General features: G+C 50.3%; 1 protein-coding gene across 1 annotated transcript in view; it reads left to right on the top strand.

The window, feature by feature from the left end:
• LOC139241032 (natural resistance-associated macrophage protein 2-like) overlaps positions 1–22,696 on the top strand; it is a 148,868-nt gene that overhangs the window by 101,923 nt on the left and 24,249 nt on the right. Inside the window, exons 10-12 of the mRNA XM_070869754.1 lie at positions 5,742–5,828; positions 11,696–11,815; positions 13,782–13,931. Coding sequence (XP_070725855.1) covers positions 5,742–5,828; positions 11,696–11,815; positions 13,782–13,931 — 357 coding nt within the window. The remainder of the gene's footprint in view (positions 1–5,741; positions 5,829–11,695; positions 11,816–13,781; positions 13,932–22,696) is intronic.

Below are 22,696 nucleotides of genomic sequence, written 5' to 3'. Positions count from 1 at the left end.
CCGTGACATAGGCGGGAACCTGGAGACGCGGGGTCCCGGGCATTCACTGCCACTTTCTGTAGTGCTTCTCTGGGGCAGAATCTTCGTGTACGTCCAAACAAGGTCATGTGAGGCCATGGATAAGGGGACAGGGGGCACTCCCACACCAGGTTTTTCTCAGTCCCCCCTGTACATGTACAGTACACAGGGTAACGGAACGATTCACTCCCGTCTGGTACTGTACACCCCGTGTGTGTCTCAGTGTCCCCTGTACATGTACAGTACACAGGGTAAAGGAACTATTCACTCCCGTCTGGTACTGTACACCCCGTGTGTGTCTCAGTATCTCCTGTACATGTACAGTACATAGGGTAAAGGAACTATTCACTCCCGTCTGGTACTGTACACCCCGTGTGTGTCTCAGTGTCCCCTGTACATGTACAGTACACAGGGTAACGGAACGATTCACTCCCGTCTGGTACTGTACACCCCGTGTGTGTCTCAGTATCTCCTGTACATGTACAGCACATAGGGTAAAGGAATGATTCACTCCCGTCTGGTACTGTACTGTAAATGATAATATTATACCTGCCACAGCAGACAGACAGATATCTAAGGTTGGGCTGAGTTGTGCTGCCGGTGTTGGAGTTCACAATCCAGGACCTGTACAAACAGTGATTGTCGCAGGTACCAATGTCTTCGTGCACAGCAGTCAGTCGAGGAGGCGGTCGCTCGCAGCAGCGCGAGTCCAGGGTCGGCGAGAGGCCTATAAAGGCCAGCGGGAGTTGTGAAGTTCGAGCAGCCAGTCGAGGAGGCGGGAGCTCTGAGCAGCGCGAGTCCGGGGTCGGCAAGAGGCCTATAAAGGCCAGCGGGAGTTGAGCAGTTCGAGCAGTCAGTCGAGGAGGTGGGAGCTCTGAGTAGCGCGTGTCCGGGGTCGGCGAGAGGCCTATAAAGGCCAGCGGGAGTTGTGAAGTTCGAGCAGCCAGTCGAGGAGGCGGGAGCTCTGAGCAGCACGTGTCCGGGGTCGGCAAGAGGCCTATAAAGGCCAGCGGGAGTTGAGCAGTTCGAGCAGTCAGTCGAGGAGGTGGGAGCTCTGAGCAGCACGAGTCCGGGGTCGGCAAGAGGCCTATAAAGGCCAGCGGGAGTCGAGCAGTTCGAGCAGTCAGTCGAGGAGGTGGGAGCTCTGAGTAGCGCGAGTCCGGGGTCGGCAAGAGGCCTATAAAGGCCAGCGGGAGTTGAGCAGTTCGAGCAGTCAGTCGAGGAGGTGGGAGCTCTGAGTAGCGCGAGTCCGGGGTCGGCAAGAGGCGTACTTGTGCAGCTACAGGGAGAAGGCAAAAGAGAAGTAGAAAGAAACAGAAAGGTGACGTCACAGCCAAGGGGCTAAGTGATTGGCTGGATTGGTGAGTAGTTTTCTTTTTTCTCTTCTGTAACAGTCAGTAACTTTTAACACTATTGTTGCCAATTTAAGTGTAGCTAAGGGTTAAGTCATGGCAGGAGAGCTCGATCAGGTGATATGCTCCTCCTGTACCATGTGGGAACTCAGGGGCGCTTCCGGTGTCCCTGATCTGCGGGAAGTGTATCCGCCTCCAGCTCCTGACGGACCGCGTTGCGGAATTGGAGTTGAGGGTGGATTCACTCTGGAGCATCCACGATGCTGAGAACGACGTGAGTAGCACGTGTAGTGAGTTGGTCTTACCGCAGGAGAAGAGTCCACAGCCAGCTAGGGAATGGAAGACCAGCAGGAAGAGTAGTGCAAGGAAGGTAGTGCAGGGGTCCCCTGTGGTCATCCCCCTGCAAAACAGATACATTGCTTTGAGTGCTGTTGAGGGGGATGACTCATCAGGGGAGGGCAGCAGCAGCCAAGTTCACGGCACCATGGCTGGCTCTGTTGCACAGGAGGGCAGGAAAAAGAGTGGGAGAGCGATAGTGATAGGGGATTCAATTGTGAGGGGAATAGATAGGCGTTTCTGCGGCCGCAACCGAGACTCCAGGATGGTATGTTGCCTCCCTGGTGCAAGGGTCAAGGATGTCTCGGAGCAGGTGCAGGACATTCTAAAAAGGGAGGGAGAACAGCCAGTTGTCGTGGTGCACATTGGTACCAACTACATAGGTAAAAAAAGGGATGAGGTCCTACGAAACGAATTTAAGGAGCTAGGAGCTAAATTAAAAAGTAGGACTTCAAAAGTAGTAATCTCGGGATTGCTACCAGTGCCACGTGCGAGTCAGAGTAGGAATCGCAGGATAGCGCAGATGAATATGTGGCTTGAGCAGTGGTGCAGCAGGGAGGGATTCAAATTCCTGGGGCATTGGAACCGGTTTGGGGGAGGTGGGACCAGTACAAACCGGACGGTCTGCACCTGGGCAGGACCGGAACCAATGTCCTAGGGGAAATGTTTGCTAGTGCTGTTGGGGAGGATTTAAACTAATATGGCAGGGGGATGGGAACCAATGCAGGGAGACAGAGGGAAACAAAAAGGAGGCAAAAGCAAAAGACAGAAAGGAGATGAGGAAAAGTGGAGGGCAGAGAAACCCAAGGCAAAGAACAAAAAGGGCCACTGTACAGCAAAATTCTAAAAGGACAAAGGGTGTTAAAAAAACAAGCCTGAAGGCTTTGTGTCTTAATGCAAGGAGTATCCGCAATAAGGTGGATGAATTAACTGTGCAAATAGATGTTAACAAATATGATGTGATTGGGATTACGGAGACGTGGCTCCAGGATGATCAGGGCTGGGAACTCAACATCCAGGGGTACTCAACATTCAGGAAGGATAGAATAAAAGGAAAAGGAGGTGGGGTAGCATTGCTGGTTAAAGCGGAGATTAATGCAATAGTTAGGAAAGACATTAGCTTGGATGATATGGAATCTATATGGGTAGAGCTGCAGAACACCAAAGGGCAAAAAACGTTAGTGGGAGTTGTGTACAGACCTCCAAACAGTAATAGGGATGTTGGGGAGGGCATCAAACAGGAAATTAGGCGTGCATGCAATAAAGGTGCAGCAGTTATAATGGGTGACTTTAATATGCACATAGATTGGGCTAGCCAAACTGGAAGCAATACGGTGGAGGAGGATTTCCTGGAGTGCATAAGGGATGGTTTTCTAGACCAATATGTCGAGGAACCAACTAGGGGGGAGGCCATCTAAGACTGGGTGTTGTGTAATGAGAGAGGATTAATTAGCAATCTCATTGTGCGAGGCCCCTTGGGGAAGAGTGACCATAATATGGTGGAATTCTGCATTAGGATGGAGAATGAAACAGTTAATTCAGAGACCATGGTCCAGAACTTAAAGAAGGGTAACTTTGAAGGTATGAGGCGTGAATTGGCTGAGATGGATTGGCGAATGATACTTAAGGGGTTGACTGTGGATGGGCAATGGCAGACATTTAGAGACCGCATGGATGAACTACAACAATTGTACATTGCTGTCTGGTGTAAAAATAAAAAATGGAAGGTGGCTCAACCGTGGCTATCAAGGGAAATCAGGGATAGTATTAAAGCCAAGGAAGTGGCATACAAATTGGCCAGAAATAGCAGAGAACCCGGGGACTGGGAGAAATTTAGAACTCAGCAGAGGAGGACAAAGGGTTTGATTAGGGCAGGGAAAATGGAGTACGAGAAGAAGCTTGCAGGGAACATTAAGGCGGATTGCAAAAGTTTCTATCGATATGTAAAGAGAAAAAGGTTAGTAACAACAAACGCAGGTCCCCTGCAGTCAGAATCAGGGGAAGTCATAACGGGGAACAAAGAAATGGCAGACCAATTGAACAAGTACTTTGGTTCGGTATTCACTAAGGAGGACACAAACAACCTTCCGGATATAAAAGGGGTCAGAGGGTCGAGTAAGGAGGAGGAACTGAGGGAAATCCTTATTAGTCGGGAAATTGTGTTGGGGAAATTGATGGGATTGAAGGCCGATAAATCCCCAGGGCCTGATGGACTGCATCCCAGAGTACTTAAGGAGGTGGCCTTGGAAATAAGCGGATGCATTGACAGTCATTTTCCAACATTCCATTGACTCTGGATCAGTTCCTATCGAGTGGAGGGTAGCCAATGTAACCCCACTTTTTAAAAAAGGAGGGAGAGAGAAAACAGGGAATTACAGACCGGTCAGCCTGACCTCAGTCGTGGGTAAAATGATGGAATCAATTATTAAGGATGTCATAGCAGCGCATTTGGAAAGAGGTGACATGATAGATCCAAGTCAGCATGGATTTGTGAAAGGGAAATCATGCTTGACAAATCTTCTGGAATTTTTTGAGGATGTTTCCAGTAAAGTGGACAAGGGAGAACCAGTTGATGTGGTATATTTGGACTTTCAGAAGGCTTTCGACAAGGTCCCACACAAGAGATTAATGTGCAAAGTTAAAGCACATGGGATTGGGGGTAGTTTGCTGACGTGGATTGAGGACTGGTTGTCAGACAGGAAGCAAAGAGTAGGAGTAAATGGGTACTTTTCAGAATGGCAGGCAGTGACTAGTGGGGTACCGCAAGGTTCTGTGCTGGGGCCCCAGCTGTTTACATTGTACATTAATGATTTATACGAGGGGATTAAATGTAGTATCTCCAAATTTGCGGATGACACTAAGTTGGGTGGCAGTGTGAGCTGCGAGGAGGATGCTATGAGGCTGCAGAGTGAATTGGATAGCTTAGGTGAGTGGGCAAATGCATGGCAGATGAAGTATAATGTGGATAAATGTGAGGTTATCCACTTTGGTGGTAAAAACAGAGAGACAGACTATTATCTGAATGGTGACAGATTAGGAAAAGGGGAGGTGCAACGAGACCTGGGTGTCATGGTACATCAGTCATTGAAGGTTGGCATGCAGGTACAGCAGGCGGTTAAGAAAGCAAATGGCATGTTGGCCTTCATAGCGAGGGGATTTGAGTACAGGGGCAGGGAGGTGTTGCTACAGTTGTACAAGGCCTTGGTGAGGCCACACCTGGAGTATTGTGTACAGTTTTGGTCTCCTAACCTGAGGAAGGACATTCTTGCTATTGAGGGAGTGCAGCGAAGGTTCACCAGACTGATTCCCGGGATGGTGGGACTGACCTATCAAGAAAGACTGGATCAACTGGGCTTGTCTTCACTGGAGTTCAGAAGAATGAGAGGGGACCTCATCGAAACGTTTAAAATTCTGACGGGTTTGGACAGGTTAGATGCAGGAAGAATGTTCCCAATGTTGGGGAAGTCCAGAACCAGGGGTCACAGTCTAAGGATAAGGGGTAAGCCATTTAGGACCGAGATGAGGAGAAACTTCTTCACCCAGAGAGTGGTGAACCTGTGGAATTCTCTACCACAGAAAGTTGTTGAGGCCAATTCACTAAATATATTCAAAGGGAGTTAGATGAAGTCCTTACTACTCGGGGGATCAAGGGGTATGGCGAGAAATCAGGGATGGGGTACTGAAGTTGCATGTTCAGCCATGAACTCATTGAATGGCAGTGCAGGCTCGAAGGGCTGAAGGGCCGAATGGCCTACTCCTGCACCTATTTTCTATGTTTCTATGTTTGTCAATGTCTGATAATATTTACTCTGGAATCTCGAAGCGTTGCACATTTGTAACTTGTTTCCCAAAGAGATTTAATTGCTTGGGAATGCCACAGTATTGCTACCCTCTCCGTGCCTTCACTGCCAGTCTGTACTGTGTATCCCGCCCTGCGCTGTGACACCAAAAGTACTGCAGGAAAGTGAGCTGATCTTGAAGTGAAAATGCACTGCTTGGAATTGGAACTGATATTTGCCATTTTTCCTTTTGAAGCACGCAGTGTGTGTGAACAGCAGCAGTCCACATTCCGATCTCTTCCCAGTCAATAACGAAACGCTCAGTGTTGATATTTACAAAGGGGTAAGTGTACCAGAGTAAACCGGTCTTTATTCATGCAAGCCAGTCTTTACGGGCTCGAATTTCCCCAGCCTAATGAACGTTTTAACCCGATTCTTTCCGTGTTAAAAGTGCTTTTTTGTTCTCAAAATGAAGTGGTCAAAATTCCCCAAACCTTAAGAATGGCGTTTTGAAAATATCGACAAAAGGCAGATCTCCCTGGTGCAACCCGAAAAAAAAACCGCATCGCCTAATTTTGGCCATTCGGCGAAACTGTTTTGGGGGGGAAAAAAAACGCACGAGAAAAGCAGGCATTGCCCCCTCAAAAACGTCAGTCAGTAGGAAGACCTGCAAAAAAGGGAAGTTAAAGTTTTTATTTTTTAATTCTTTTGCAGCGATTACTTAATTAAGGGTCTTGTAAATGTTTTGTGATTTGGGATTTTTTGTTTTTTACAATTTATTTTGTGTTTTTTTCCCTCCCAGGGCCTGTATCTTTGGCGTTGATAGGCCTCGGGCTAAAATAGGCGACATCGCCGTTTTTAACGATGATCGTCATGCAACGCCGTTTTTTAAGCACAAGTGTATTTTGTGGCCAAATTTAACCCCTTAAAAAAGGCAACATTTTTATTCTTATTTATTCACTAAAATGATGCTATTTATCAAATAACGACAGGCTGTGGAATTTCTAGCCCAAAGTGCCTTTACGTGTCTTGATGGGTCTTGACAGGTCTTTACAGAGCTTTAGGCGTCTTTATGGGTCATGTTGGGTCTTTATGGGTCTTTACGCGTCTTTAATAGATGGTAGAAGTCTATAAAGTGTTTACGAGTTTTTGTAAGTGCTTATAAATCTTAATGGATCATTACATGTCTTTGTGAGTCTTTAAAAGCCTTGAGCAGTTTTTACAAGACGTTATGTGTCTATACGGATCCTTGCGAGTTTTTACAGATCTTTATGGGTCTACACAACCTTATACAAGTCTTTATTGTCTTTACAAGTCTTCACAATCTTTACAGGTCAATACGTGTTTTTCCCAGTCTTTCCACGTCTTTACTAAACTTCACAAGCTTTTTGGGGTATTTATTATTAACCTTTATTTATATAACGCCTTTAACGCAGTAAAATGTCCCAAGGTGCTTCATAAAAATTTTACAACACAATATTTAGGAATATTTACAGGTCTATACAGATCTACAGGCTTCTTTATGGGTCTTAACGGTTATTTACCAGGCATTACAACAACAACAACAACTTGAAGGAGGAAAGAGAGGTAGAGAGGCGGAGAGGTTTAGGGAGGGAGTTCCAGAGCTTGGGGCCCAGGCAACAGAAGCGATTATAATCAGGGATGCTCAGGAGGGCAGAATTAGAGGAGTGCAGACATCCCGGGGGGGGGGGGGCGTTGTGGGGCTGGAGGAGATTACAGAGATAGAGAGGGGCGAGGGCCATGGAGGGATTTGAAAATAAGGATGAGAATTTTGAAAACAAGGCGTTGTTTACCTGGGAGCCAATGTAGGTCAGCGAGCACAGGGGGTGATGGGTGAGTGGGACTCGGTGCGAGTTAGGACACGGGCTGCCGAGTTTTGGATCACCTCCAGTTTACGTCGGGTAGAATGTGGGAGGCCAGCCAGGAATGCATTGGAATAGTCAAGTCTAGAGGTAACAAAGGCATGAACGAGGGCTTCAGCAGCGAATGAGCTGAGGCACGGGCAGAGACTGGCGATGTTACGGAGGTGGAAATAAACGGTTTTAATTATGGCTGTAGATATGTGGTCAGAAGCTCATTTCAGGATCAAATATGACACCCAGGTTGCGAACAGTCTGGTTCAGCCTCAGACAGGAGTTGGGGAGAGGGATGGAGTCAGTGGCGAGGGAACAGAGTTTGTGACGGGGACCGAAAACAATGGCTTCGATCTTCCCAATATTTAATTGCAGAAAATTTCTGCTCATCCAGAACTGGATGTCGGACAAGCAGTCTGACAATTTAAAGACCGTGGAGGGGTCGAGTGAAGTGATGGTGAGGTAGAGCTGGGTGTTTCAGCGTACATGTGGAAACTAACGCTGTGTTTTCGGATGATGTCGCCAAGGGGCAACATGTAGATGTGAAATAGGAGGGGACCAAGGATAGATCCTTCGGATCTTTACAGTTTTTACAGGTCTTCAGGAGTCTTTACAAGTCTTTGCAAGTCTTTGAGTCTTTACGGTTTCCTGCTGAGCTTTTTGGGGTCGCTACAAGTCTTTACAGGTCTTTCTGGGTCTACAGGCTTTTTTGTGGGTCTTTACGCTTCTTCACCAGCCTTTATGGCTCTGTACTGCTCCTTTATCATAGAATCATAGAATGATACAGCACACCATTCGGCCCATTATGTCTGTGCCAGCTCTTTGCTGGAGCTACCCAATGAATCCCACTCCCTGCTCTTTCCCCATAGCCCTATCATTTTTTCCTACCAGTAGTTATCCAATTCCCTTTTGAATGTTACTATTGAATCTGCTTCCACCACCCTTTCAGGCAGCGCATCCCAGATCACAACCACTCGCTGCGTAATAAAATGTTTCCACATATCGATTCTGGTTCTTTTGACAATCATAAATCTGTGTCCACTGGTTCCCGACCCGTCCACCACTGGAAACTGTTTCTCCTTATTTACTCTATCAAAACCCCTCACCATTTTGAACACCTCCATCAAATCTCCTTGTTAACCTTCTCTGCTCTAAGGAGAAGCACCCCACCTTCTCCAGTCTCTTCACTGAAGTCCCACATCCCGGGTACCATTCTAGTAAATCCCCTCTGCACCCTCTCCAAGGCCTCAACACCCTCCCTAAAGTGTGGTGCCCAGAATTGGACACAATACTCCAGCTGGGGCCTAACCAGTGTTGCATAAATGTTTAGAATATCTTTCTTGCTCTTGTATTTTATTCCTATATTCATAAAGCCCAGGATCCCATTTGCTTTTTTAACAGCCTTCTCAACTTATCCCACCACCTTCAAATATTTGTGTACATACATCGCTAGGTCTCTCCGTTCCTGCACCCCCTTTAAAATTGTCCCCTTTAGTCTTTCCTCATTCTTCCTACCAAATTGTATCACTTCACACTTCTGTGTTAAATTTAATCTGCCATGTGTCTGCCCATTTCACCAGTCCGTCCATGTTCTCCTGAAGTCTGTTTCTATCCTCCTCATTGTTTACTACATTTCTGAGTTTTGTGTCCCCTGCAAACTTTGAAATGATGCCCTGTATACCCAAGTCCGGGTCATTAATGTATCAGAAAGAGCAGTGGTCCCAACATCGACCCTGGGGAACACCAGCGTGTACCTCCCTCCAGTCTGTAAAGCAACCATTCACCACTACTCTCTGCCTTCTGTCCCTTAGCTAGTTGTGTATTCATGCTGCCACTGTCCCTTTAATCTTATGGGCTTTAACTTTGCTAACGAGTCTGTTATGTGGCACTTTGTCAAACGCCTTTTGAAAAGCCATATACACAACATCAACTGCACTACCCAAATCAACCCTCTCCGATACTTCATCAAAGAACTCAGTCAAGTTAGTCATAAATGATTTGCCTTTAACAAATCCGCGCTGACTTTCATTTATTAGTCCATACTTTTCCAAGTGCCAATTAATTTTGTCCCAGATTATTGTCTCGAGAAGTTTTCCGATTGCCGACATTAGGTTGTCTGGCCCGTAGTTGCTGGGTTTATCCCGCTCCCCATTTTTTAAACAGGGCTGTAACATTTGCAATCCTCCAGTTCTCTGGCACCATCCCCATATCCAAGGAGGATTGGAAGATTGTGGCCAGAGCCTCTGCAATTTCCACCTTTACTTCCTCAGTAATCTCGGATACATCCCATCCGGACCGGGTGACTTTTCCACTTTGCGCACTGCCAACCATCCTCTTTATCTATTTTGATCCTATCCCGTATCACTGCTGCCTCCTCCTTCACTGCTACACTGGCAGCATCCCCTTCCCTCGTGAAGACAGATGCAAAGTACCCATTTAGTACCTCAGCCATGCCCTATGCCCCACAGTAAGATTTCATTTCAGATCCCTAATCAGCCCCACCCTTCCTTTGACAACCCTTTTATATTTATGTTTATAAAAGACGTTTGGGTTCCCTTTTATGTTAGCTGCTAATCTATTCTCACACTCGCTTTGTCCCTCTTATTTACTTTTTACATCTCCTCTGTACTTTCTATATTCAGCTTGGTTCTGTATTGTATTATGAATCTTACAATTATAATGTGCCTCCTGTTTCGCCTCAGTTTACCCTCTGTATCTTTAGTCATTCAGGGAGCTCTAGCTTTGGATACCTCCCTTCCCCCTCACGGGAATGTGTCTACTCTGGACCCAAACAATCTCCTCTTTGAAGGCCTCCCATTGTTCAATTACTGTTCTGCCTGCCAATGTTTGATTCCAATCCACCTGGACCAGATCCCTTCACTGAGGTTTGCCCACCTCCAGTTAGGTATGTTTACTTGTCCTTTTCCATAAGTGTTATTATGATCACTGTTCCCCAAATGCTCTCCCACTGAGACATGCTCCACTTGCCTAACTCAATTCCTCGTTGGACTGGAAACACACTGAGCAAGAAAGTTTTCTACTGCACAGTTCAGGAATTCCTTCCCCTCCCTGCCCTTTACACTGTTACTATTCCAGTCTAGATTAAGATCATTCAAGTCCCCCATTATCACTGCTCTGTAGTCCTTGCATCTTTCTGTAATTTCTCTGCAAATATGCTCCTCAATCGGATAGTGTCAGCTGTGGCTCAGTGGGTAGTACTCTTGCCTCTGAGCCAGAAGGTTATGGGTTCAAGTCTCACCCCAGGAATTTGAGCACATAAATCTAGGCCGATGCTGTCTTTCAGATGAGACATTAAACCGAGGCCCTGTCTGCTCTCTCAGATGGATGTAAAAGATCCCACGGCACTATTTTGAAGAAGAGCAGGGGAGTTATCCACGGTGTCCTGGGCCATTATTTATCCCTCAATCAACATCACAAAAGCAGATTATCTGGTTATTATCACATTTCTGTGTGTGGGAGCTTGCTGTGCACAAATTGGCTGCTGTTTTTCCCACATTACAACAGTGACTACACTCCAAAAGTACTTAATTAGCTGTGAAGTGCTTTGAGATGTCCAGTGGTTGTGAAAGGCGCTATATAAATGCAAGTCTTTCTTTCTTTTATCTCCGTCCCACTATTTGGTAGCCGATAGCATACACCCAGTAGCCTAACTAGCTCCTCTATTGTATGGGCCTTAACGCGTCGACATCATCTTTACCGGTTTTTACTGGTCTTAATGCATATTTATGGATCTTTACATGTCTTTATGGGTCTTTCCAAGATTTTATAGGTCTACGTGGGTCTTCACAGGTCTTTATTCAACTTTACGTGTTTTTTTGGTTCTGTAGAAATGTGAATGAGGATTGTGCCACCCCCCACCACCAATATTATGCTGATGGTGGGCCTTATTCTCTTCTTCTTAAACCACTGTCGCTATTTGATATTACTGAGTGATTTGCTAGACCATTTCAGAGGGCAGTTAAGAGTCAAGCACATTGCTGTGGGTCTGGAGTCACACATAGACCCAGACCGGGTAAGGACGGCAGATTTCCTTCCCTAAAGGGCGTTAGTGAACCAGATGGGTTTTAGTACAATCTGAAAGCTTCATGCTAGCTTTTTATTTCAAGATTATTTAAACTGAATTCAAATTCTCAAACTGCCATGGTGGGAATTAAATTCACATTCTCTGGATTATTAGTCCAGGCCTCTGGCTAACTGGTCCAGTAACATAACCAGTACACTACCGTAGTCACTTTTCTCCATAACTGCATGGATTCAGTCAGTGAGGAGGAGGCTGCACTGCTGTCCAATAACCCTCCTGTTGTCTTTCTCTCAGGGCGTTGTGTTGGGCTGTTATTTTGGTGCTGCTGCTCTCTACATCTGGGCCATTGGCATCCTGGCTGCAGGTCAGAGTTCAACCATGTCAGGGACGTATACAGGACAGTTCGTCATGGAGGTAATCTTTCAATTAGATTTCTAAAGTGAAAACAGAATAGAATACTGAACTATATGGTGTATAACTCCTGCTGAAACTGTACAGGTCATTGGTCAGACCCACCCTGAGCACTGTGTCCAGTTCTGGTCAGACCCACCTTGAGCACTGTGTCCAGTTCTGGTCAGACCCACCTTGAGCACTGTGTCCAGTTCTGGTCAGACCCACCCTGAGCACTGTGTCCAGTTCTGGTCAGACCCACCCTGAGCACTGTGTCCAGTTCTGGTCAGACCCACCTTGAGCACTGTGTCCAGTTCTGGTCAGACCCACCTTGAGCATTGTGTCCAGTTCTGGTCAGACCCATCTTGAGCACTGTGTCCAGTTCTGGTCAGACCCATCTTGAGCACTGTGTCCAGTTCTGGTCAGACCCATCTTGAGCACTGTGTCCAGTTCTGGTCAGACCCACCCTGAGCACTGTGTCCAGTTCTGGTCAGACCCATCTTGAGCACTGTGTCCAGTTCTGGTCAGACCCACCTTGAGCACTGTGTCCAGTTCTGGTCAGACCCACCTTGAGCACCGTGTCCAGTTCTGGTCAGACCCACCCTGAGCACTGTGTCCAGTTCTGGTCAGACCCACCTTGAGCACTGTGTCCAGTTCTGGTCAGACACACCTTGAGCACTGTGTCCAGTTCTGGTCAGACCCACCTTGAGCACTGTGTCCAGTTCTGGTCAGTCCCACCTTGAGCACTGTGTCCAGTTCTGGTCAGACCCATCTTGAGCACTGTGTCCAGTTCTGGTCAGACCCATCTTGAGCACTGTGTCCAGTTCTGGTCAGTCCCACCTTGAGCACTGTGTCCAGTTCTGGTCAGACCCACCTTGAACTTACATCTCAGGTGGATGTAAAAGATGCTGCAACCACTATTCGAAGAAAAACAGGGGAGTTATCCCCGGTGGCCTGGTCAATATTTATCCCTCTCCCAACATAACAAAAAAACAAATTATCTGGTCATTATCACGTTGCTGTTTGTGGGAGCTTGCTGTTGGAAAATTGGCTGCTGCGTTTCCCATATTACAACAGGGAGTACAGGTCAGGCAGCCTTGAGGTGGACGACTGGATGACGTCATCAGGATCCAGGTCGTGTTTGGAGCGTGGGCAGGAGCATCGGCGTGGCCCTGGTACAGCAGAGGAGCGGGAAGGTCATGGCGGATTACGACAAGTGATCAGGGCGGAGGATTGATGAGGGATCGTGGCTGAGATTCAGTGGGTGATCGTAATGGAGGTGTGGCGAGTGTTTTTGTGGCGGAGAGAAATCGTGGCGGAGGAGCGGCGAGAGATCGTGGCAGAGGTGCGGCGAATAAGAGTTCGGGACGCAGAAGAGGCGAGGGCCCAGGGGCAGCACGGGCCCAGCCCACACTGCGATATGTGTGCGCACTAGGTCCGTGCAGCAGAGCAGGTCTCCAGTCATCCTGGTTAACCCTTGCCCCTGGATAAAGACCTAGCTCTGTCAAGCTCGTGTGGTGGCTGGTGTGCAATGGTCACCCCACGTTAAAAAAATCCACGCACAGGCATCTTCCACCCCCTCAACTGGAGTTCAGGACTGGAATATCAGGTCCTTCATTGAAACATCTGTGAACTCTCGTGGAAGCAAGTCATCCTCGTTCAAGGGACCGCCTGTGATGATGACAGGTCAGAACAGCTTGTTAGTGAAGCTCACAAGCCGGACAAATGTTAAAGGAATTGGAACTCAATTTAATTTTGGCAACGTTGGTAAACTGCGAGGTACCATCAACCGGTTAGATACTTACTTCAGAAAATCAGAATTTCTGCAACTCCTCACAGCTTCTTTATAATTCCCCGATCCACAATTGTTCAAAAAATAAATGGTCAGCTGGATACGGCCCTGCCTGTTTTTATTGCCCTGCCTGAGGTGTTACAGCAGGCAATCCAAGTGAAGAAGTTCTCAATGTCTTCCTTTCTTCCTCTTCTCCAGGGTTTCTTGAACCTCAAGTGGTCCCGCTTTACCCGTGTGCTGTTCACGCGGACAATCGCGATCACACCCACCTTGTTAGTGGCGGTTTTCCAGAACGTGGACACGTTGACAGGAATGAATGACTTGCTGAATGTCCTGATGAGCTTGCAGGTGAGGAGGTTGTGCTATGGGATGGTAATTCTTAGATTGTATCGGCCGAGCTACGTTGCTGGGACATTTTACATGCACAGATTTTGGGGTGGAAGTTCGGTCCCGCCCCTGTCGCGGCGTTAACCCAGGCGGGGCGGTAAATTTTGCACCGGGAAATGATTTGCATCTCTATCCACAAAATTCCCCAGCTGGGCCCTGAGTGTGGGGCGGAGCCCTAAGGGAGGCGTTGATCACCGCTTTTAGGGCGCTAGGCCAGTTGAGCAAGTGAAAATTCCCAGCTATACAGCCGGCCTCGGAGCGCTCTGAGAGAGGCTTCCCTGGGAAAAAACCCACCAGAAACATTCCCAATATCTCACTGATCCCACACACATCCACAAGAATCGCAAAAATAAAAAAATAAAAACAATCACACTTACCTCAGGTCAACATTCCTTCCCTCACTGAGGGGCGCTACAGCTCGTACCTCCTGCTTTCCCAGGCGGTCCCACTAGGGGGCGCAGCGGGGCGCTACGGATCAGAACACCCACTTTCCCAGGCGGTCCCAGTAGGGGGCGCTGTGTGGGTGCTACAGATCGGAACACCCACTTTCCCAGGTGGTCCCACTAGGGGGCGCTGCGGGGGTGCTACAGATCAGAACACCCACTTTCCCAGGTGGTCCCAGTAGGGGGCACTGCGGGGCGCTACGGATCAGAACACCCACTTTCCCAGGTGGTCCCACTAGGGCGCACTGCGGGGCGCTACGAATCAGAATACCCGCTTTCCCAGGCGGTCCCACTAGGGAGCGCTGCGGGGGCGCTACAGATCGGAACACCCACTTTCCCAGGCGGTCCCACTAGGGGGCGCTGCAGGGCGCTATGGATCAGAACACCCACTTTCCCAGGTGGTCCCACTAGGGGGCACTGCAGGGCGCTACGGATCAGAACACCCACTTTCCCAGGTGGTCCCACTAGGGGGCGCTGCAGGGCGCTACGGATCAGAATACTTGCTTTCCCAGATGGTCCCACTAGGGGGCGCTGCGGGGGCGCTGCAGATCGGAACACCCACTTTCCCAGGTGGTCCCACTAGGGGGCGCTGCAGGGCGCTACGGATCAGAACCCCCACTTTCCCAGGTGGTCCCACTAGGGGGCGCTGCGGGGGCGCTGCAGATCGGAACACCCACTTTCCCAGGTGGTCCCACTAGGGGGCGCTGCGGGGGCGCTGCAGATCGGAACACCCACTTTCCCAGGTGGTCCCACTAGGGGGCGCTGCAGGGCGCTACGGATCAGAACACCCACTTTCCCAGGTGGTTCCACTAGGGAGCGCTGCGGGGGCGCTACAGATCGGAACACCCACTTTCCCAGATGGTCCCAGTAGGGGGCGCTGCGGGGCGCTACAGATCGGAACACCCATTTTCCCAGGCGGTCCCAGTAGGGGGCGCTGCGGGGCACTACGGATCAGAACACCCACTTTCCCAGGTGGTCCCACTAGGGGGCGCTGCGGGGCACTACGGATCAGAACACCACTTTCCCAGGTGGTCCCAGTAGGGGGCACTGCGGATCAGAACACCCACTTTCCCAGGTAGTCCCAGTAGGGGGCGCTGCGGGGCGCTACGGATCGGAACACCCACTTTCCCAGGCGGTCCCACTAGGGGGCGCTGCGGGGCGCTACAGATCGGAACACTCACTTTCCCAGGTGGTCCCACTAGGGGGCACTGCGAGGCGCTACAAATTGGAACACCCACTTTCCCAGATGGTCCCACGAAGGGACGCTGCGGGGCGCTACAGATTGGAACACCCACTTTCCCAGGTGGTCCCACTAAGGGGCGCTGCGGGGCGCTATGGATTGGAACACCCACTTTCCCAGGTGGTCCCACTAGGGGGCGTTGCGGGGCGCGACGGATCGGAACACCCACTTTCCCAGGTGGTCCCAGTAGGGGGCGCTGCGGGGCGCTAAGGATCAGAACACCCACTTTCCCAGGTGGTCCCACTAGGGGGCGTTGCGGGGCGCGATGGATCGGAACACCCACTTTCCCAGGTGGTCCCAGTAGGGGGCGCTGCGGGGCGCTACGGATCAGAACACCCACTTTCCCAGGCGGTCCCACTAGGGGGCGCTGCGGGGCGCTACGGATCAGAACACCCACTTTCCCAGGCGGTCCCACTAGGGGGCGCTGCGGGGCGCTACGGATCAGAACACCCACTTTCCCAGGTGGTCCCACTAGGGGGCGCTGCAGGGGCGCTACGGATCAGAACACCCACTTTCCCAGGCGGTCCCACTAGGGGGCGCTGCGGGGCGCTACGGATCAGAACACCCACTTTCCCAGGCGGTCCCACTAGGGGGCGCTGCGGGGCGCTACGGATCAGAACAGCCACTTTCCCAGGCGGTCCCAGTAGGGGGCGCTGCGGGGCGCTACGGATCAGAACACCCACTTTCCCAGGTGGTCCCACTAGGGGGCGCTGCAGGGCGCTACGGATCAGAATACCCGCTTTCCCAGGTGGTCCCAGTAGGGGGCGCTGCGGGGCGCTACGGATCAGAACACCCACTTTCCCAGGTGGTCCCAGTAGGGGGCGCTGCGGGGCGCTACGGATCAGAACACCCACTTTCCCAGGTGGTCCCAGTAGGGGGCGCTGCGGGGCGCTACGGATCAGAACACCCACTTTCCCAGGCGGTCCCACTAGGGGGCGCTGCGGGGCGCTACAGATCGGGCGAGTTTCAAATATCGAGCTGGTGTCACAACCAGGGGCGTTCCACACCGGCTCGCCTCTCCCGGGCGCTCCTGCTCCGTGCCCCCACTAACCCTGCACCGAGTGTTCCGGCGTCATTGTCGCCCCTCCAGGTCACAAACAGAGGCAGCAACAAACCGAATATCCAGCCCAATGTACTGCATTTCCGTGCAAATAGAAAGATAATTTGGATCACCAACCATAGGAGCCCAGAGTAGATATTCATAACATTTCTAAGCTTGCGGAAGACATGCCTGGGTGTCAACAAGTGACTGACTGGAAAGTGTCATTTTTATTAGCTCAGCACCTAAAGGGTGATTCTCTGTTTACTCGCTGGAGGTGAGGGTCCTCACACACCTGATATGTCCTTACTACACAGTATAAATGCACATGAGGCCCATGCTTGAGAGAAGGTCAGTCTGTGACCTGTCCTTTATTCCTTAGCACTCAAGTGCTGAAGGTGGGTGGAGCTTCCCCTTTTATACCTGAAGGTCCAGGTTAGGAGTGTCTCCCACCGAGTGGTCATTGTTCTCACAGTGTACAACTTAGGTCAGATTCTACATGGGTCACAATGCTGGTTGAATACATGACATCACCTCCCCCCCAAAGTCTTATTGGGATCACAGTTTAAGTCTCTCTGGTGGTTTACGCTCCCTTGTAGAGCGCCTGAGTTGGGGCTCCGGTTGTTGGGCGCTGGCCTGAGTGTCTGCTGTTTGCAGTGCCTCAGGCCTGTCCGGATTGCCCACAGTGACTGGGCTCTCCTCCCTTTGGTTCCGGTGTTCGGTCACCTGTGGTGGAGTGAACTCTACATCGTGTTCTTCCTCTGCTTCTTCCATGGGGTTGCTGAACCTCCTTTTAGTTTGATCCACATGTTCGCGGCAGATTTGTCCATTGGTAAGTTTAACTACCAGAATCCTATTTCCCTCTTTGGCACTGTGGTTGCCAAAGAGGGCCCTGCAGCGTAGTTGAGGACAAAAACAGGATCATTTACATCAATACATCGCGCCCTCGCATTCCTGTCATGGTAGTCATATTGTGACTGGCGCCTGCTCTCGACAATTTCTTTCATGGTGGGGTGTATAAGGGATAGCCGGGTTTTGAGCGTCCTTTTCATTAGCAGCTCTGCGGGTGGAACCCCTGTGAGCGAGTGTGGTCGGGATCTATAGGCCAACAGGAGGCGTGATAAGCGGGTTTGTAGGGAACCCCCTTGGAATCTGAGCATCCCCTGTTTGATTATCTGCACTGCTCGTTCTGCCTGGCCGTTTGAGGCCGGCTTGAACTGTGCCGTTCTGACATGGTTAATTCCATTGCCTGCCATGCAGTCCTGGAATTCAGTGCTTGTGAAGCACGGGCCATTGTCGCTGACCAAGATGTCCGGTAGACCGTGGGCGGCGAACATTGCCCGTAGACTTTCTACCGTGGCAGAGGATGTGCTTGAATTTAAAATGTCACACTCGATCCATTTGGAGTAGGCGTCTACTACAACCAAAAACCTTTTCCCCATGAAAGGACCTGCGTAGTCCACATGGATGCGTGACTAAGGCTTGGCGGGCCATGGCCAGGGGCAAAGGGGGGCTTCCCTGGGCGCATGGCCCAGCTGGGCACACGTGTTGCACCTGCGAACACAAAGTTCCAGAATTGCGTCTATCCCTGGCCACCAAATGTGTGACCTGGCAATTGCCTTCATCGTGACAATGCCCGGGTGCCCATTGTGGAGTTCTCTGATGAACACCTCTCTGCCCATCTGGGGCATGACTACGCGGTTTCCCCACAGTAGGCAATCGGCCTGAATCGAGAGTTCATCCTTGCGCCTGTGAAATGGTTTGAATTTCTCAGGGCATGCCCTGTACGTGGCTGCCCAGTCCCCATTCAGGACACATTTCTTGACTAGAGACAATAGCGGGTCTCAATTTGTCCAGACTTTAATCTGACGGGCTGTCACCGGTGAGCCTTCGCTTCCGAAAGCTTCAACAGCCATGACCATCTCAGCACCATGCTCGGTAGCCCCCTCAGTGGTGGCTGGTGGGAGCCTGCTGAATGCATCGGCGCAGTGTTCGGTACCCGGTCTGTGCCGCATTGTGTAGTCATAGGCAGCTAACGTGAGTGCCCACCTCTGTATGCGGGCCAATGCGTTTGCATTTATGGCCTTGTTGTCGGCCAAAAGGGACGTTAGGGGTTTGTGATCTGTCTCCAGCTCAAATTTCCTGCCAAACAGGTACTGGTGCATTTTCTTTACCGCATATACACATGCGAGCGCCTCCTTTTCTACCATCCCGTAGCCCCTTTCTGCCTGGGACAGACTCCTGGAGGCATAAGCTACCGGTTGTAACTGACCCTTGGCATTCACATGCTGCAACACACACCCGACCCCATAGGACGACGCAACGCACGTTAACACAAGTTTCTTACATGGGTCGTATAGTGTTAACAGAGTGTTGGAACATAACAAATTGCGTGCTCTATTAAAAGCCCTTTCCTGGCTGTCCCCCCAGACCCATTCGCGACCTTTGCGTAGGAGCACGTGTAGCGGCTCTAGCAGTGCTCAATTTGGGAAGAAAGTTACCAAAATAGTTCAGGAACCCCAGGAACGAACGCAGCTCCGTCGTGTTACAGGGTCTGGGTGCTCTCTGGATCGCTTCCGTCTTGGATGCAGTAGGGCTGATCCCGTCTGCTGCTACCCTCCTCCCCAGGAATTCTACCTCTGGAGCTAGGAGGACGCACTTCGCCTTTTTTAGTCGCAGCCCTACCCGGTCTAGTCTGCGTAGCACCTCCTCCAGGTTGTGGAGGTGTTCTTCAGTATCACAACCCGTGATGAGGATGTCGTCTTGAAAAACCACCGTCCCTGGAATCGACTTGAGGAGGCTTTCCATATTTCGTTGAAAGATCGCGGCGGCTGAGCGAATCCCGAACGGACATCTGTTATACTCAAACAACCCCTTGTGTGTCGTGATGGTGGTGAGCTTCTTCGACTCACTCGCCAGCTCCTGGGTCATGTAAGCTGAGGTCAGGTCTAATTTTGAAAAAAGTTTGCCACCGGATAGCGTCGCAAAGAGGTCCTCCGCTCTCGGTAGCGGGTACTGGTCTTGGAGTGACACCCGATTGATGGTGGCCTTGTAATCACCACATATCCTGACCGACCCATCCGCCTTGAGCACCGGCACGATCGGGCTCGCCCAGTCACTGAATTCGACTGGCGAGATGATGCCTTCCCTCAGCAGGCGGTCCAATTCGCCTTCTATCTTTTCCCGCATCACGTACGGCACCGCTCTGGCCTTGTGGTGTACTGGTCTGGCATCCGGGTTTATGTGAATCACTACCTTGGCCCCCATGAAAGTGCCAATGCCGGGTTGAAATAATGAGTCAAATTTGTCCAGGATCTGTGAGCATGATACTCGCTCCACAGAGGAAATTGCATTGACATCGCCCCATTTCCAGTTCATGACAGCAAGCCAACTCCTCCCCAGTAGTGCGGGACCGTCCCCCGGGACAATCCAGAGTGGCAACCTGTTCTCCGAATCTTTGTGGGTCACGACTACCGTGACGCTGCCTAGCACCGGAATGATCTGCTTTGTGTAAGTCCGTAGCTGTGCGTCAATCTGCGATAATTTTGGCCTCCTGGCCTTGGATGCCCACAACTTTTCGAACTGTTTGATACCCATCAGGGACTGGCTGGAACTCGTGTCTAACTCCATTGATACTGGGATGCTATTGAGGAGCACTTTCATCATTATCGGTGGTGTCCTGGTGCATGAACTGTATACGTGCTCCACATGAACTCGCTGAACTTCAGCTTCCAGCGATTTCCCCCAGCGTTCATTTCTGCAATTTCTGCAGGTATTTTGCTCATCTCTGCAAACTCCGGCTGAGTGTGTGCCTCCACGCCTCCAACATGAGCTGCTGTTGGAAACAAAAGGTCCCTTGCCAGTCGATCGTCCCTGACTGCCCCGTGACTGTCCTTGAATGCGCCATTAACAGGTGTTGATGGCCCCATTACTGGCCGCATTGTCCCTTGCAATGGTGTGAATCGCTGTTCAGCTTGCCATTGTCTCTGTCGAACTCCCCCTCTGGGTTCGACTACATGTTGGGGCATGCCCGATTGCCCTTGTCTGCCTGGAGAACTGTGTGCTGCTTTAACAATGTTGAATCTCTGTCCCAACCATTCCTTAACACAGTATCTCTCGTCTGTTCTGCTAGTGGCCATGCTCGCGTGGTTTAAATCCCAGTTTCTTGTCACCATTGATACATCCTTACTATACAGTATAAATGCACACGAGGACCATGCTTGAGAGAAGGTCAGTCTGTGACCTGTCCTTTATTCCCCTTTTATACCTGAAGGTCCAGGTTCGGAGTGTCTCCCACACGTTCACCACCTAGTGGTCATTGTTCTCACAGTGTACAACTTAGGTCAGATTATACATGGGTTACAATGCTCGTTGAATACATGACACCCATTACCCCCCGAGATGCTGCCATTGGCTGAGGGCCCTCGCCTGCAGCGTGTAAACAGACAATGACTCGCCAATCGTGCAGTAAGTGCACAGTGGGCTGGCTGCATGGGCGCACACATGCCGGGACATTTTTCAAAAGGAGAGGACTCAATGCTGACATATGTTGCTTAACTTTTGTTATTGAAAAGCCCAGACAAGTTTATAAGCAAACTTTGTGAAGTTTCTTTTTAGCTCTATGTAAAGAGATGGGTTTTTTCAATGAAGTAGACAACAGGATGCTTACGGAACTGAATACGTGAAACCAGGGAATCAATCGCACACCCAGCACTGTGACATATCAGGGTAAGCGTCATTCTGCGGGTGCCTCAGAGCACACAGCTGCCCACGCTTTTCCTCCTGCACTCACTTGCACTGCAGGCCCAGGCCCAGGCCTGACTGTCTATGTATTGGGACAGAGGTTCGAGCCCAGACCCAGGCCTGGCCCCTGACTGTCCACGTATTGGGACGGAGGTTCGAGCCCAGACTCAGGCCCAGGCCTGACTGTCTATGTATTGGGATGGAGGTTCGAGCCCAAACCCAGGCCTGAGAGGCCTACAGTTGCTTCTGAGCCTCCGAGCGGTCAGCTCAAGTCCTGAAGTGCGGCTAGAACCCACAGGTTTCTGACTCAGAAACAGCAATGTTACCAACTGCGCCAAGCTTAACACATCACTGCACTTTGAGTTCTGCACAATTGTTAACTTATCTTTGCTGAGGAGAAACAGCCTCACCTGCTTCCCTGGTGAAGAACAATAGTGGTGTGAGGGCAATGACCTATTTCACTGAATTACTGGCTTTCCAAAAGTACAGGCTGTGATTAAATGTACCGGGGGCCCCCCTGGGTCCTTGTGCCAGATCGCCGCCCATTTTGGTGGCTGCTTGGTTTTTTGGCCATCATTTCTGGTGGATGACGGAAGTGCCTGCCCTAAAATGGGCAGGGCATAGTTCAATGAGGCAGGACTGACACGCTGACATCAAACATCCCATTCTTTCTGTCATTTCTGCCTCCATCATGCTCAGTGCCAATTGTTATATATGTAAACCTTGTGTAACCACCAGAGGGCTCATCCCTTGGAGTCCCAAGGGATCCCACAATCCCTTGGGAGCACAAGTATTTAAGGAGGCCTCACAGGTTGGAGAGGCACTCGGGAGACCTGCAGTAAAAGACTACGGTCACACTTTACTTTGAGCTCACAGTATCTGGTCAGACTCTTTATTCATATATAACACCAATCATGCCCCTGTGAGCTGGGGGCTCAGCGTTGCGAGGCGCTATGGAAGAGGCGGACTTGGATTGACGAGGCCCAGCAGACACTCTGCAAGCAGTCACCAATGCTTGTTTCTCAGCGATTACGGTGCTTTTTTTGTTTGTTTTTTCTCGGTGCCGACGACTTCTCCTCTGTGTATTGCTGCTCTCCCCCTCCTCGTCCCTCCAGTTCAGGAGAAGGTGCAATGGATTTCCGTGTGTCCTTGGTTTTTGGAGGACGAAGAGGCGGAGCTGGGAGGTTTGGTTTACATCCCCTTCTAATTTACAGCTAAGTCCTTTCCTCCTGCAATGCCATTTCATTATTAGATTTGCCCC

This window comes from Pristiophorus japonicus, chromosome X (assembly GCF_044704955.1).
Source record: "Pristiophorus japonicus isolate sPriJap1 chromosome X, sPriJap1.hap1, whole genome shotgun sequence".
In the NCBI taxonomy this organism is placed as follows: Eukaryota; Metazoa; Chordata; class Chondrichthyes; family Pristiophoridae; genus Pristiophorus; species Pristiophorus japonicus.
The sequence above is the reverse complement of the archived record's forward strand: the minus strand, read 5'-3'. Positions and strand labels throughout refer to the sequence as shown.